The sequence below is a fragment of the Myotis daubentonii genome, chromosome 5 (assembly GCF_963259705.1).
Source record: "Myotis daubentonii chromosome 5, mMyoDau2.1, whole genome shotgun sequence".
NCBI classification, from domain to species: domain Eukaryota; kingdom Metazoa; phylum Chordata; class Mammalia; order Chiroptera; family Vespertilionidae; genus Myotis; species Myotis daubentonii.
The window spans coordinates 98,447,761-98,462,946 of NC_081844.1; the positions used below are offsets into that span (position 1 = coordinate 98,447,761).

The window sequence follows — 15,186 nt, forward strand, 5'->3', positions numbered from 1 at the left end:
TGAAACCCATGCATGTGCCCTGACCTGGAATCGAAACGTGACCTCCTGGTTTATAGGTTGAAGCTCAACCACTGAGGAATGCCGATTGGCCTAAGAAAAGTTTTGAAATAAGCACAGTTCACTACCTTTCTAGAATCATCAGGACTTCATTTCAAGATTTACTCTAGTCTTTCTTTAAGATGTTACTAAACTAAGTTCTCATCTTGGCAGCAATTTCATTAAAGGAATTTTACATTGTCACATATATTTATTTAAATAAAACCTATCTCCCTCAGCATAATAAAGGCAGGGACATTGTCTACATTTGTTCACTATTAAATTTTTATAGTGTATTACAATGCCTTATAAATAACTAAAGTTCAATAAATATTTAATGAATGAGTAAATTCTTGAATGAGCCAATGCATGAATAAATGAACAATGAGCTCAAGTCAATATTTCCCCACTCCAAGTTGTTCTGAATCAAGTTATATTATCCTCTCTAAAATGAAACCAATATACTAATTGTTGATAAGGAGACAGGTGATAAGGATTTAGTAATGCCACTATTACGGTCAACTGTATTTGAGAGGAGAAAGAAAGGGAGGGAAGAGGGAAAAAAGAAGAGAAATAAGTAGACATGAGGAAAAAAAAAGAAAGAGGAGATGAGGTGGAGGAAGAAAGAGGATGAATGAATTCCTAGAGTTTACTTAACAGAAAAGAATAAATGAGTAAGGTAGAATATCAGAGATCAACCTCAGAGCTAGTTATTTAAAGGATCAGATCCTAATTTCAATATGCTTAGTTAGTTTACTACCTGCTTACAATAATAGGGCCTGGATATCACATATATTATTAATACAATATTAATAATAATTATTAATATATTATCAATATAATACCATATTTCATTTTCCATAACAATGACTTGATGTTTAAATAAATATGAATAAGCCCCATTTTTTTGTAAGGACAGTCTATTTTCCTGATTTTTAGAACAGCCATCTTCCTGTTAATCTGATCTCTCCGAAATCAGTGGCTTTACTAAGATAAATCAGCTATCAATCCCCGCATTAGCTCAGAGCACTGCACTACTCAGTGGTTGCATGTTCTTAGACATATCACTTTCCCCCTTTGTGTCTGTTTCCCTAGTTGTAAAGACAGGAATATTAATATCTACCCTATAGACTTTAAGCTATAAATGCTTATAGGAGACAAAAAAGGTCATTATATAGTAATAGAGGGGTAAATTCATCAAGAAGATATAACAATCATAAATATTTATGCACCCATACTGGAACACCTAAATATATAAAGCAAATACTAACAGAACGAAAAGGAGAAATAAACAGCAATACAATAATAGTTAGGAACTTTAATACCATTACCAACAATAGATAAATCATCCGGACAGAGAGTCAATAGGAAATAGCAGATTTGAACAACACTATAGACCAGAGATTTTCAACCTTTTTCATCTCCTGGCACACATAAGCTAATTACTAAAATTCTGCGGTACACCAAAAAATATATTTTTTGCTGATCTGACACAAAAAAGGTATAATTTTGACCCATTCCCACCAAATTGCTATTGTTGTGTTGGTTATTGTCATTCTTTGTCTGATAATTTAAGGGAAAAGAGGTTAGTACCCCTGACTAAATAGTCAGTGCCCAGCCATGGCACACTGGTTAAAAATCACTGTATATAGCAAATAGATCTAACAGACATCTATCTACAGAATATCCTAACCAACAGCAATAGAATAAACATCCTTAAGCACACATGGAACATTTTCTAGAGTCAGCCATATGTTAAGCCACAAAAGGAAAATTCTCAAAAATTCAGACATATAGACCAATGAGACAGAACTGAGAACTCAGAAATAAACCCTTGCATACATGGCCAAATAATATTTGAAAAGGGAGCCAAGCATACTCAATGGAGAAAAGTTAGTCTTCTCAAAAATTGGTACTGGGAAAACTGGATATCCGCACGCAAAATAATTTTATTTGAAACCTATCTTAAACCACTCACAAAAATTGACTTGAAAGGAATTAAAGATTCCAGTGTAAAACCTGAAACTGTAAAACTCCCAAAGAAAACATAGGGGGGAAAAATCAGTCTTGGCAATGATATTTTGGATGTAACACCAAAAGCACAAGTAAGCAAAATAAACAAGCAGGGCTATATCAGACTAAAAAGTTTCCATACAGCAAGGGAAGCCATTAACAGAATAAAGAGGCAACATTTGGAATGGCAGAAAAAAATATTTGCAAAAAATGTATCTGATAAGCAGCAAATATTCAAAATATATAATGAACTCATACAACCCAATAGCAAAAAAACAAATAATCCAATTTAAAAATAGGCTAAGAAACTGACGAGACGTTTTTCCAAAGGAGACATACAAATGCCAATAGGTACAGGAAAAGGTGCTCAACATCACTAATCATCATGGAAATGCAAATATAAACCATGATGAGATATTACCTCCCACTTGTAGGAATGGCTATCATAAAAAAGACAGGAGATAACAAATATTGGTAAGGGTGTGGAGAAAAAGGAATCTTGTTCAATGTTGGTGGGAATGTAAATAGGTACAGTTATTATGAAGAATTCTCAAAAATTAAAAATAAAACTACATGAAGGGACCTAGAGAGTATTATGCTAAGTGAAATAAGCCAGTCAGAGAAAGACATGTATCACATGATCTCGCTAAAATGTGGAATCTAATGAACAAAATAAAGTGATGTACAAAATACATCCAGAGACATAGAAGCATGGAACAGACTGTTGAGTCTCAGAGGGAAGGTGAGGGTGGGTGGGTAGGTGGGGGTGGAGGGGGAAGAGATTAACCAAAGAACTTATATGCATAAGCCATGGACACAGATAATAGTGTGGTGAAGGCCTGGAGGGGTTGAGTGTGTGTGTGTGTGTGTGTTGCGGGGGGGGGGGAGGGGGGGTCAATGCAAAAACAAAGGGGACATCTGTAATACTTTCAAGAATAAAGATAAACTAAGAAAAATAAGATGAGACTTTAAAAAATAAATGGGAACATTATTAAAGGGAAAAAATAGAATTATTATATGACACAGAAATCTTACTTCTGGGTAAATATGTGAAGGAAATAAAATCATTCTGAAGAGATATCTGCACCCCCGTGTTCACCACAGCATTATTTACAAGTAGAGGCCAGGTGCATAAAATTCGTGCATGGCTAGGGTCCCTAGGCCTGGCCAGCAATCAGGACCAATCTGTGGGGTGACCAGCAGGCAATCGGGGTGCCCCCAATGGCACCCACCTTGGCTGGCCTGGGGTCTGCAGGCTGATGGCAGCTCCTGTGTTGAGCATCTGCCCTCTTGTGGTCAGTGTGCATCATAGCGACCGGTTGTTCCACTGGTCGGTCAATTTGCATATTAGGCTTTTATTATATAGGATAGTCAAGGCATGGAAACAACCTAATTGTCTACTGATGAATGAATGGAGATATATATATATATCAGGCCTGATGCACGAAATTGGTGCAAGGGGCTCAGCCCTCGCAGCCACAGCATCATCTGAAAGGTCGTTCGGATGTCTGGTCTAATTAGCATATTACAATTTTATTTTTATAGATATATGCAATTGAATATTATTCTGCCATATAACAAAGGAAATCCTGCTATTTGTGATAACATGGATAACTTGAGGGTATTACGCTAAGTGAAATAAGTCAGGCAGAGAAAGTCTAATACCATTTGTTATCACTTACATGAAATCTAAATGAGAAAACTGACCTGATAGAAACAGTGTAAACTGATGGTTGCCAAGTGTGGTGGTTGGGGCAGATTGGTGAAGGAGATTAAGGGGCACAAACTTTCAGTTATAAAATGAATAATATGTGGCTATCTAATCTATAGTATGGTGACTATAGTTCACAATACTGTACTGTATACTTGAAAGTTGCTAAGAGTAAATCTTAAAAGTTTCCAACAGACACACACACACATACATCCAAACAAGGTAACCATGTAAGGTGATAGATGTGTTAACTAACCATGCTGTGGTAATCATTTCACAAAACTTATATATATCAGATCATCACATGGTACATACTCACACAATATTGTTTGTCAATTATATCTCAATAAAGCTGGAAAAAATCTATGCTACCTCATTTACCAGGGTAACTGTAAAATGCAATGAGATATATAAAAGCCACTTTATAAAATTTAAACTTTCCAAAAGTCTAAGGAATTATTAATTTTTCAATATTCAGGTCACAATTATAATTTAATTCCATGCAACATTGGGTGTTGCCTGTGTCTTTAAGGCATTAGTTCTTTCAAGTAAGAAGGCTGCGGAAGGCTCAGATGACATGTACAATAATGATTATTAAAATCCAGTCAAATTCTACCATGAACAATTCTCTTACTGTAAAAATTCATGAGTGGTACAAAGCGACATATTTTTTGCAAAATATCCTAACATCAACAATTTGAAACAACTAGGTTTTGGACTTTGAAGGACAATATTCTGCACTCTAAACTGTGTTATTAGTTATGAAAATGCAAAGTTAATCCCAAATATATTTACATAAAAATAATCATACAAATCCTATAGAGCAATTTTATTAAGCAGTTCTACATGGCAAAGATCTAATGTGAAAAGAATGATGATTTGGAAATACGAGTATGAAATTAGGTTCTTAAAAAAATGTGTAAATGGAAATATCACTGGAAGTTATTTTTTTGAAATGGGCAAAAATGCCCACAATATGTCATAAATGCTGGATTTCTGCTCAGAGCAGTGATGGAGAGTCACGCTGCCTGACACAGCAAGAGCTCCCGACAAAGGCTGAGAGTACCCGCACAGCAGGCTGGCTGCTCATTATCTAGAACGCTAGATAGAAAATTGTCAGCTTCCAATAGTTTGGTGGGATGAGGTATGAACACTGTACAAAGAACTGACAGAGAAAAGAGATTCAAAATCCTATTCCACTTCAAACGACCTCCCTGAGTGACCTCTGAATTGGAGCTGGGCTATGACATCAACATTCTACTCAACAGGGTAGGTGACTGAATCCTCAAGGACACACACTATGGCCTAGAAATGCAACAATACTGCAAAACAGGTCCACGCAGGAAAGCAAAGAAATATATATATATTCATCATGCTCATCAGATGGCCTTCAGCAAGAATATAAAATAAATTTAGACACCGAAAATAGTCCCTGGAGAAAAGCAACAACATCTCACTAATCCACAGTCTATGACGGTTTCAGCTATTCCAGAAGGCCACATTTCTTTAGCAATTCAAAAGTGATAATGCTTCTGAGAGACAAAACTTATTTGGATACCGTGTGTCCCCCTGCCACCTTCACCTGTTGTCCCAAGCCTGGGGTAGCTATCTGTACCAAATACTGTGCTTTAAATGACTAGAATAGCCCTTGGTTTTCTTCCAGGCTTTTAGCATCTTCCTTTTACTGCTAGATTACTTCTCCCCTTCACACCTCTTCCAGGGATTTGGGGACAAGACTAAGAGGATTGCAGCAGCAGGAGGGCAGGTACTAGGAGTGCCTCCCTCCATCACAGTTACTGTGCTAGCAGAAACCTCTGCAGGCCCGTGGTCTGGAGAACCCGTAAGCAGAGTTCAGTCTGGCTGGATTCTCAGAAAAACTTACAGCTTTCAATTTCCAAGGTGCAGTTTTGTTCATCCAGTGGGTACCGCCTGAGGTCCATCATGCAGGCAGCTGTGGTTGTGATTCTAGAAGAGAAAGAGCAAGGATACATGCTGTTAGCTGGTCCGCAGCTAGAGTTGGAAAAATTAAATCCAAGTATCAAAGAAGACAGAACTGGGCCTGTAGGAGACCGATTCAGCCAAAACTCTAATGAGAGAGAGTATAGCAAACTTTGGATAACCATTTACCCTTAGAACCTCGTGCTGATTTGCAAAATAAAGAGACTGGACCAAATCAGTATTTTCCCAAAGTGTGGTCCATGGCCTACATGTACAGAATCACCAGGGAGTGTTTGATAGACAGGTAGTTCCCGTGCTCCAGAATGCTATGTTTTTTGGGGGATGGGGCAGTGGCAGGACTCTTATTTTAGGAGCATCACAGGTTATTAAAGGTATCAATATAGACATTCTTCTTCCATTCACCTGGTTTCTCCTCCCTTTCTGTAGACCCTGAAATCTAATCTTCAACAATTTTGGCTTCGATCCATCATTTTTGAGCTTTCTGTGCATAGTATAGTACTTTGCAAATGCTTTAATACAAGTCACAATCAGCCTTCCATCTATCACCTGAATTGCTCTGTCCTGCCTGAATGATCTTATATTCTTATGACCTGTTAGAGGGCTTTCTCCTATGGGCTGGCAGAGTTATTTATTTAGAACAGTTGGCTCTTTTATTATTTTATCAGAGAGAAATGAATATGTCCCTTTAATGTCTTTATGTTTCTCCGTCATCATTCTTCCATAATCTCTCTGCAGAAGGAGCCAAAGAGCATACAGTCCTAGACGATTTATCAACATATGTTTTCTGAAGAACGAGGCAGCAAAAGATCATGAATAAAAAAAACAACAACACAAGTCTTAGAACTCAACAGACACAGGTCTGAATTCTAATTCGGCCTCACTGACTGATTCACATCAAGATGGTGAATATCTCCTAAGCAACCTTAGTTTTTTTGTCTATAAAAAGGGGGGATATTCATGGACAACAGGGGGATGGGAGCATGAGTGTGCAGGGTGGGGGGTGGAGGTTGGGGGTTAATGGGGGGGATGAGGACACATTTGTAATACCTTAACTAATAATAAAAAAGGGGGATATTATTAACAGCAATAATAATTACCTAACAGGGTTTATGTAAGAACTGATATAATAATTTATATAAAGAATATAAAAGAGTAATGGCATATAATAGGTCCTTTAAAAATTCATATCTGCTGCCCTGGCTGCTGTGGATCAGTGGTCAAAGCATCAGCCTGTATACCGAAGGGTTGCGGGTTTGATTCCCAGTCAAGGGCACATATCTGGGTTGCAGGTTTGAGCCCCAGCCCCGAGTTGGGATGTGTTTGGGAGTCAACCAATAGATTTGTCTCTCTCACATCGAAATTTCTTCCTCTCTCTCTCTCTCTCTCTCCCCCTCCCTCCATCCTTCCCTCCTTCCCTCCCTCTGTCCCTCTCTCCCACTCTAAAAATCAATGGAAAAAATGTCCTTGGATGAGGATTAACAAAAGAATTTTTTTAAAAAATTACATCTGCTAAAGATAACAAAGAGTAGAAATTGATGTTGAATGTGACCAACTTTGCCAGACTACTCTGAGAGGCACTCTACCGTGTTTTGGGAACAGAGAAATAAGGTGCAGACAGAAACAATCCACAGCTAGACCTTTTCCATTAAAAGGTCTTGGACAGAAGTAGACTGAGTCTGTGGAATTCCTGTTAGATGTGAGAGTCCTACTCCTCAGTTGTAGGATGAAAATACAGTAGTGACCCCTTATCTATGGCTTCCTTTTCTGTTGTTTTGGTTTCCTGCATTCAACTGTGCCCTGAAAATTAAGTGCAATGTTCCAGAAATAAACTATCCTTAAGTTTTAAATTGTGTGATGTTCTCAGCAAAATGCAGTCTCATGCTGTTCTGCTCTGCCCTGCCTAGGATGTGAGTCCGGCTTTGTTCAGTGTCTCCACACTGTAGACGCTCCCCACCTGTGAGTCACTTAGTTGCCATTTTGGTTAGCAGATTGGCTGTCAAGGTATCACGGTGCTTGTCTTGTGTTCAGGTACCCTTACTTTACTTCATAATGGCCCCAAAGTAGTCATAGTAGTAATTCAGACATGCCAGAGAGAAGCCGGAAGTGCTTCCTTTAAGTGAAAAGGTATATATGTACAGGGAAAAAAACACACAAAAAAACCAGAATCTATAGGGTTTAGTACTGTCTGTGGTCGCAGGCATCCACTGGGGGTCTTGGAACACATCCCCACAGATAGGGGGAACTATTGTGACAAAAAAGGAGGGAGCCATAAACAGATGCCCGACTGTGTAAATCAGTGAAGTTTGTAATCACTACTATAGGTTGTGGTTCACACTTTCTGCTGATACATATTCATGGCAGTTAACATCTGTGAACGAGTGTTGTGAACAAGAAAAAGAAATCGACTAATGATATCACAGAAGCACTGAATTTCCACTCATGCCTGAAAAATAAAGTAGAAGGAAGTGTTTTTCTCACATCAACAACACCCATATTTACTCCAGTGCTTTGCATCTTTAATGCGGTAATATACTTCATAAAGCTGAAAAATATGTAAATGTTTACTAGTTGATGCTTATGAGGCATTTGTGTCTCCTATTGGATTAAAGCAGAAACTCTGTAGCCAAAGTAATCCATTTGGAATCTTGATCATACAAGAGTGACCTGGGACAAGTGACTTGTATTCTCCAACACTTGGTTACCCTGAAATATCTGAATTAGACACTTGCCATCATAATTTGTTGTGAAATGCTAAATATAGAAAGAATCTGTAATTCACAAAATATTCTGTAACTTTTGTTATTACTACCTGCTACTGAGAAGATACAGTGATAACTCATTTGACCAGTGGTTCTTTGGTAGTATACATATGTGCCTATATACATGAAAAAAAATGTAGAAAAATCACAGACTTAGAGGCAAACCAGAGCTATACAATATGATGTAAATAGCTTCTGAACACATAAACATACAAAAAATATGCCATATGTGTATATGGAGCTCTAGTTAATAGATTTTAAGACACAATACAGACATGCATCTGCTTTTTACATGTATAAGAAACCCGCATCTTTTCCAGGTGTTGTAAAAGACTAAGAACCAGAACTGTGTTTGTCTTGTTTGTATCTTAAGTACTTTGCCAGGTGCCTGGCATGTGTCACTAATCCATGATTAGAATAGCAATGATAATAATGAATAATGACACAAAGAAAAGGAAAGTCGTGGCTATAAGCATTCTCAAATGGAGGACATTGAAGCAACTCTCTATATTAAGTGCCTAATTAAATTTAAAACATTCTCAAATAAGTTTGAAAGTCAAGTCATCCTTATACAAGAAGCTACCTGGGATGAATCTTATTTAGAAAATCCCAGTGAGGAGCATACAAATCGATTCTTTGGGACTTTCTGATTTATAACAGGGGTGAGTTTCTCTGGGAATAAGAACAACAAAAATACTTAATGGGCTTTTCATGAACATGCCTTCCTTAATCCTGATAAACACCCCTAATGGACCTTAAATTATGCAACCCCACTACTAGAGTCTTTGAAGGGAGGCTACTAACTCTATAGGATCCTGATTAAGTTTGAGGACCACTGTGAAACACATGGCGATGATTCTGTCTTTAGTCAAAGGAAAGAGTCCATGATGCCTCCAGAAAGTACTTCATTTACCAGTGGCGGATCCTCCATAGTTAAAAGTAGAAATGGGTCTTCCCTGGGGCTGAATACTATTGCGTGATAAAACACAATTTGAGAAAGGCCAATATTCTGACTGGGCTGAGAGATCTTTGAATAAACTCTTTATTCCTTAGCCACTGGGCACTGCTGTCCAAAAATGACTTGTGCTATGAAATCCTCACACAGTCCCTTAAGGCATCTATAAAATCAAAATGTATAACAGCTATGCCAGAATTTTGTAGCAAAGCCATGCCCCGTATTTAATGGTGTCATTATGTGAGATTTGATGATGCTACCATGTCATCCAAAGTTCGAATATGGCCAAAGAGAGTTAATAATAATAGATGCCTTTGCCTCTCACCCAATAGGAAAAAAAACTCAGAATCATAATCAACAGACATGTTTCAGGCCTTTCAGCAGGCTCTTCAGGAGGTGCTCAGGTTAAACATGGGTCTTCACATATGAGAAACTTGCTAGAATTTCAACCAGAGATTATAAGGAAGTAACTTTGAACTTCAACTTTGCTTGAATTCTTTATCTAGATAACCGTCCACATTCCACAAAAAAAATTGTTTTTCCAACAACTTCCTATGTTTTATAAGAACATCAGTGTTTCATCTACAACTATATTAAAACACATTGCTCTAATTCTCAGCTTGCTTTTACTTTGTTCAAAAAGTGCTTCTATTTAAAAGCACAACTTATTCTAGCCCTGGACAGTGTGGCTCAGTTGGTTGAGTAACATCCCATGCACCCCATAGGGGGACGTATAGGAGGCAGCCAATTGAAGTTTCTCTCTCACACAGATGTATCTTTCACTCCCTCTCCCTTCCTCTCTCTAAAGAATCAACAGAAACATTTTAAAAATAAAATCATAACTTATTCTAATTACAAAGAATAAAGGAATCCTGTAGCATTAGTAGGCATCATTACTAGAGAAAAAATAGTATGTTAAAAAGGTCATTTATTAAAAATATATATTGATATATATTTTAGCTAGCTGAAAAACAAACTAGTTAAAAATTTCAGCTAGAGGGGAAAAGATACAAATACTAAATTTTAGCATTAGAGTACAACCTGAAATTTTGAAAACTTTAAGAATCACATCTGAGTCACTTCTCCCAAAGGTACTTACAATTGTTTTTGCTTTTACAACTCAAGAAGACAAACACTATTCAGTGTCTCACAATCATTTTTAGCCAGGAAAATAATTTCTCACCTATATCCCTCTTGTAATATGCTCTTGCTTGCTCTAGAGTAGGTAAGAATATTGCTGTAGGAGTTAGGTAACTCTGTCATTCTTAACAATAATAATATACCTCGTGTTAATTAATCACTTACTAAATTCTAGACACCATCTAGGGTTACTGAAATGTATCATCTTATTTAATACTAGAAGCCCAGTGCATGAAAATTTGTGCACTGGAGGTAATAATATACCTCGTGTTAATTAATCACTTACTAAATTCTAGACACCATCTAGGGTTACTGAAATGTATCATCTTATTTAATACTAGAAGCCCAGTGCATGAAAATTTGTGCACTGGAGGGGTTGTCCCTCAGCCTAGCCTGTCCCCTCTCACAGTACAGGAGCCCTCAGGGGTGGGAGGTGACCCAGCGATCAGGGGAAGGTGACACCCCATCATAACTCTGCTGCTGCCACTACCAGCAGCACAAGCCTCTGCCCGCTCTGGTTACCTGTGCCTCTCGGGCTGGCCCTGAGCGGCTGGGGGGCTGAGGGGACTGGGTGTCGCCATCTTGTGGCTCTGGGCACCGCCATCTTTGAGGGCGTGGCAGTCAATTAGCATATTCCCTCCTTATTGGCAGTGGGTGCCACCATCGTTGCGATGGCATGAGGGTCAATTAGTATATTCCCTCTTTATTAAATAGGATGAGGAATGTCCTATTATTATTCCCACTTTAGGTCATTACTATTTCCATTCTGTAGATGAGAAGATTGAAGCACCGAAAGGTAGAGTGGTTTTCTCAAGGGTCACAGAGTGAGCACTAGAATTGGGATTTGAATCTAGAATGTCTGATTGGATTCCACATACTTAACAAGTAAGCTATAACTAACTAGCTAGTTGACCTTGATAAAGTCATTTAGCTTCTCGACGGCCCATTTCCTATATCCCAAATGAGCTTGAAAATTCTATAATCCTATGAAAACACATTACACGTTCTATGACCCTGCATATTTTGTAATTTTGTTTTATCCACACATTCAAATACTGTACTTCACAGCTGTTCATCCTGTTGTAGTCAATTATGTAGATGAGCTCACCCCAGACAAGCAAACACAGGCCTCTCCCCAGGGAGTCCCACTTCATATTCTCCCCTGACTGAAGGTCTCCCTCAGCATTCTCCTTCCAGCCTACGCTCTTGATTGACCTCCACAGAGGCCTTCTGCTTAAATTAATTCTCCGACACTCACTCGTAATTATTTGTAAAAGCTCTCAACAAGTCCTCCTACGGAGTCACATGCGCTACTAGGCTCAACCTTGTAATCACCAAAAAAGTAAGATTGCTAGCAATCATGGTCCCCTTTGATAAATTGTGGGTTTCAGATTAGAGCTATTTGTACTCTTCTGCAGCTGTTTGGCCTTCTATGACTCTGCTTTTCTGGAATCTTACCCTCTGGGAAGATACTGTGACCATTAAAGGGCTAGACAGACTTCTGCTATAGATTCAGGTAGGATTCTGAAAGACATTTTCTTAAATAACATGCTGTGGAATCCAAACAGCAGTAACTAACAAAATCTCACTTTATGAGCCTATAAATTCTATTCAATCAGAAATATTAATAGACATGGCCATATCAATCTAAGCCTTTATTACTCTCCTCCAGTCAGCCAGCCCCTTATTCACCAAAATTTCCCAAGTTACATTCCCAATGGTATCATCCACAAATCCTGCCCTTATCTCAGCAATGACAATATCCTCTCTTCTCTCTAAGTATGTCTTGAAGGAAGTCGGAGTCCCTGAGAAAAAGTCATCATTCTATTTTTTGACTCATAGCCTAACAACAGAAATCTGACTTCAGGTCATTGTAAGAGATTTTATTGAACCAAAGTCACTTACCAACTAGAAAGACACAAAGCTGGGACTCTGGTTATTTCAACAATGATTTTTTGTGTTCACAGTTGAAAAAAATATTGTGCAGGATATTTTTGTTGCATTCATTAAAATATATTTTAAATACTTTATTTGATTTGTGAATATCAGAGTCACACCATTTCAGAATAAATGCATCAGTTTTATTCTAGCCATGTAATTTTTTTTTTAACAAGTAAAAAAAAGTGGCTTAGAGATGTTGATTTATAGGTAGTCAGTGACAGACGGAGGTTACAACTTCAGATGGGTCTGGTGTCATTTCTTCTAAATCTCATCCAGTATTATTTAAAAATATAAACTACATACTGGATGTCTCCTTTCACTTCTCCAACTCCATCCTCCATCCTTAACCATCAATGTCTATAGTTCTAGAGACTAGACTGTAGGGTCTTCAAAATTGCCTCTCTGGTTCTCTGGCTTTGGCCGATGGGGAGCAGGTCAGGGGTTTGGGGGAGGAAGGAGAATGAGACGAGGGATCTTTTCCCCAGGCTCCCTTTCTGTAGGACTTGTGTCCAGGTTCCTCTGACCATTCGCTCCTCTGCCCCTTTAAGTCTGTGATACTAGGAAGCCAATGGCAACTTTCTAATCCTATCTCTAGGAGGGAAAAAGGGAGTGCTGTTCTGTCTCTTTGTAAATTGCCTTTTTATTATATTCTTCTCAAATTATCTCCTTTTCAATTTGCCATCTGTTTCCTGTTGGGCCCCTGACTGGTAGAATATATTATAGAAATGTATTTAAAATCCAAGATTTTCCTGGTTAGGCTGTCAAAGAAATTAGAAGCATTTCATTCCTGGGATTTTAGGGATGAGGGCTGAAGGTCTCCCCAACCTTCAATAAGCTGCCTCCTTCCTCTGAGTTTAGTCTCAGGACACCACTGTCCATGTAAGAAGCCTTTTCCCTCTCTGTAGCTCCTCCACTGCTGGCCACTGTCTCATCGGTTGTATTTCCTTCATAATACTTGTCACTGTCTGAAGTCAGCCTGTGCATACATTTGTTCATTTGCTATTTTTTGAATCCCTAGTAGAGTCTGGGTCTATTATAAATTAGATTTTCCAGAAGTAGGCCCTAAAGGATGCTCACTAGGGATCATCAGTTGTGAAAAAAGGGAGAAGCCGAAATGGTCAAAGGGAGAAGTCAGCGCAGGATGCCAGCCCCATGACATAACATGTCTAGTGGGAGTATGGCTTTCAGAATGACCTACAGGGGAGTGTGATGGCCTTTAAACCACCTCCCTCCCACACACACACACCACACACACACACACACACACACACACACACACACACACACAGACACGCACTGTCCCTGAGCAGCTGGCATCAGATGTCTCAGGAAAATATATGCCCAATTAACTTTTTTTTCTCTCTTGAGATAGAACATTTGCTAAAAGTACAGTGGGAAACACTGACCTAGCCTCTCACATGACCTCACACATACTTTCCCCGTGTCCATAGGTGCAGGTGTGATAACCTCACCAGGGAAGGAAAATAGGTTTTACTGTTGTTACTGCTGCTGTTATTTTTTAAACACGAAAAATAAATTACACAGAGCTGCCTCCTGTCACATGCTGGGAACTCAACTTGTACTTCTCACGCCAACAAAATCCACAAACAATGCTGTCTCGGTCCTTTCTGCTATTCCGAGGTCTAATGGCAAAAAATTTCCATCTCAGTAGTATGAAGATTAATAAGCAGAAACCAATTTATAAATTGGGGTTGAGAGAGTCTGTAGGAGGCGCTCTCACATCCTAAACTCATCGTCATCAATTACTCCAAACGGGAAGAGATGTGATTTCCATCTCCAACAGCATGCTGTTTTTCAACTGTATTATTCCAGCAGGAAGAGGGAGGATTTTCTCCTTGCCCAGCAACCACACAGCCAATGAAAGATTTTTATAACTCAGCTAATGAAAAACCATTGCACTGTAAACTCCAAGTTTCCTCCAATGGACTTTTTGTTTACAACAGCCCCTCTGAACTTGCCCTTTCCACTATAAAACCACCTTTCTCTCTGTTGTTCTTTGGACTTGGGAGGGAATCACCACTAGACTGCAGGTTCCAAGTTGCAATTCTTTGTTGTTCCCAAATGTACCCGTTTTGCTGGAGAGCTACGTGGCTTTCTATTTAAGGTCACCAATGGCATTTTTAGTATTTACGAGTTAATTTTTTACATAAAATAGGCACCAAATATGTGGGAAAATGCTTACCACAATTAGAAACTATAATTTTTCATTAGAAATAGATAATAAGCCATGATGGTTACTGCTTATCTAATCAGCAAAAATTTAAAGAAATTAGACTATTTTAGTACTAGAGATTCTGCAGAGAAATAGACCCTCTCACACATGCTTCTGGTAGAATTTTAAATTGGTACAAACTTTCTAGACAATAATTTGGCAACATTAATCAAAACCCACTAACTGTACCAATCTTTGTTTCTAAAATTTTACTTGAAGAAGTCAATGTGAGCCTTGCCTGGGTGGCTCAGTTGGTTAGAGCATCATCCAAGGTTGTGGGTTTGATCCCTGGTCAGGGCACATACAAGAATCAACCAATGAATGTACAAATAAGTGGAACAACAAGTTGATCTCTCTCTCCTTCCCTCCCACTTTCTCTCTCTCTCCTCTCTCTCTCTCTCTCCCTCTCTCTCTCTTTCTCTCTCTCTCGCAAATCAAT

At 38.6% G+C, this 15,186-nt stretch overlaps 1 protein-coding gene across 2 annotated transcripts in view; it reads right to left on the bottom strand.

Annotated features, from left to right (window-relative positions):
- The window catches only part of GABRB2 (gamma-aminobutyric acid type A receptor subunit beta2), a 198,863-nt gene that overhangs the window by 95,461 nt on the left and 88,216 nt on the right, over positions 1-15,186 (bottom strand). For both annotated transcript variants that reach the window (XM_059699115.1, XM_059699116.1), the window contains one exon: positions 5,643-5,725. In XM_059699115.1, coding sequence (XP_059555098.1) covers positions 5,643-5,725 — 83 coding nt within the window. The remainder of the gene's footprint in view (positions 1-5,642; positions 5,726-15,186) is intronic.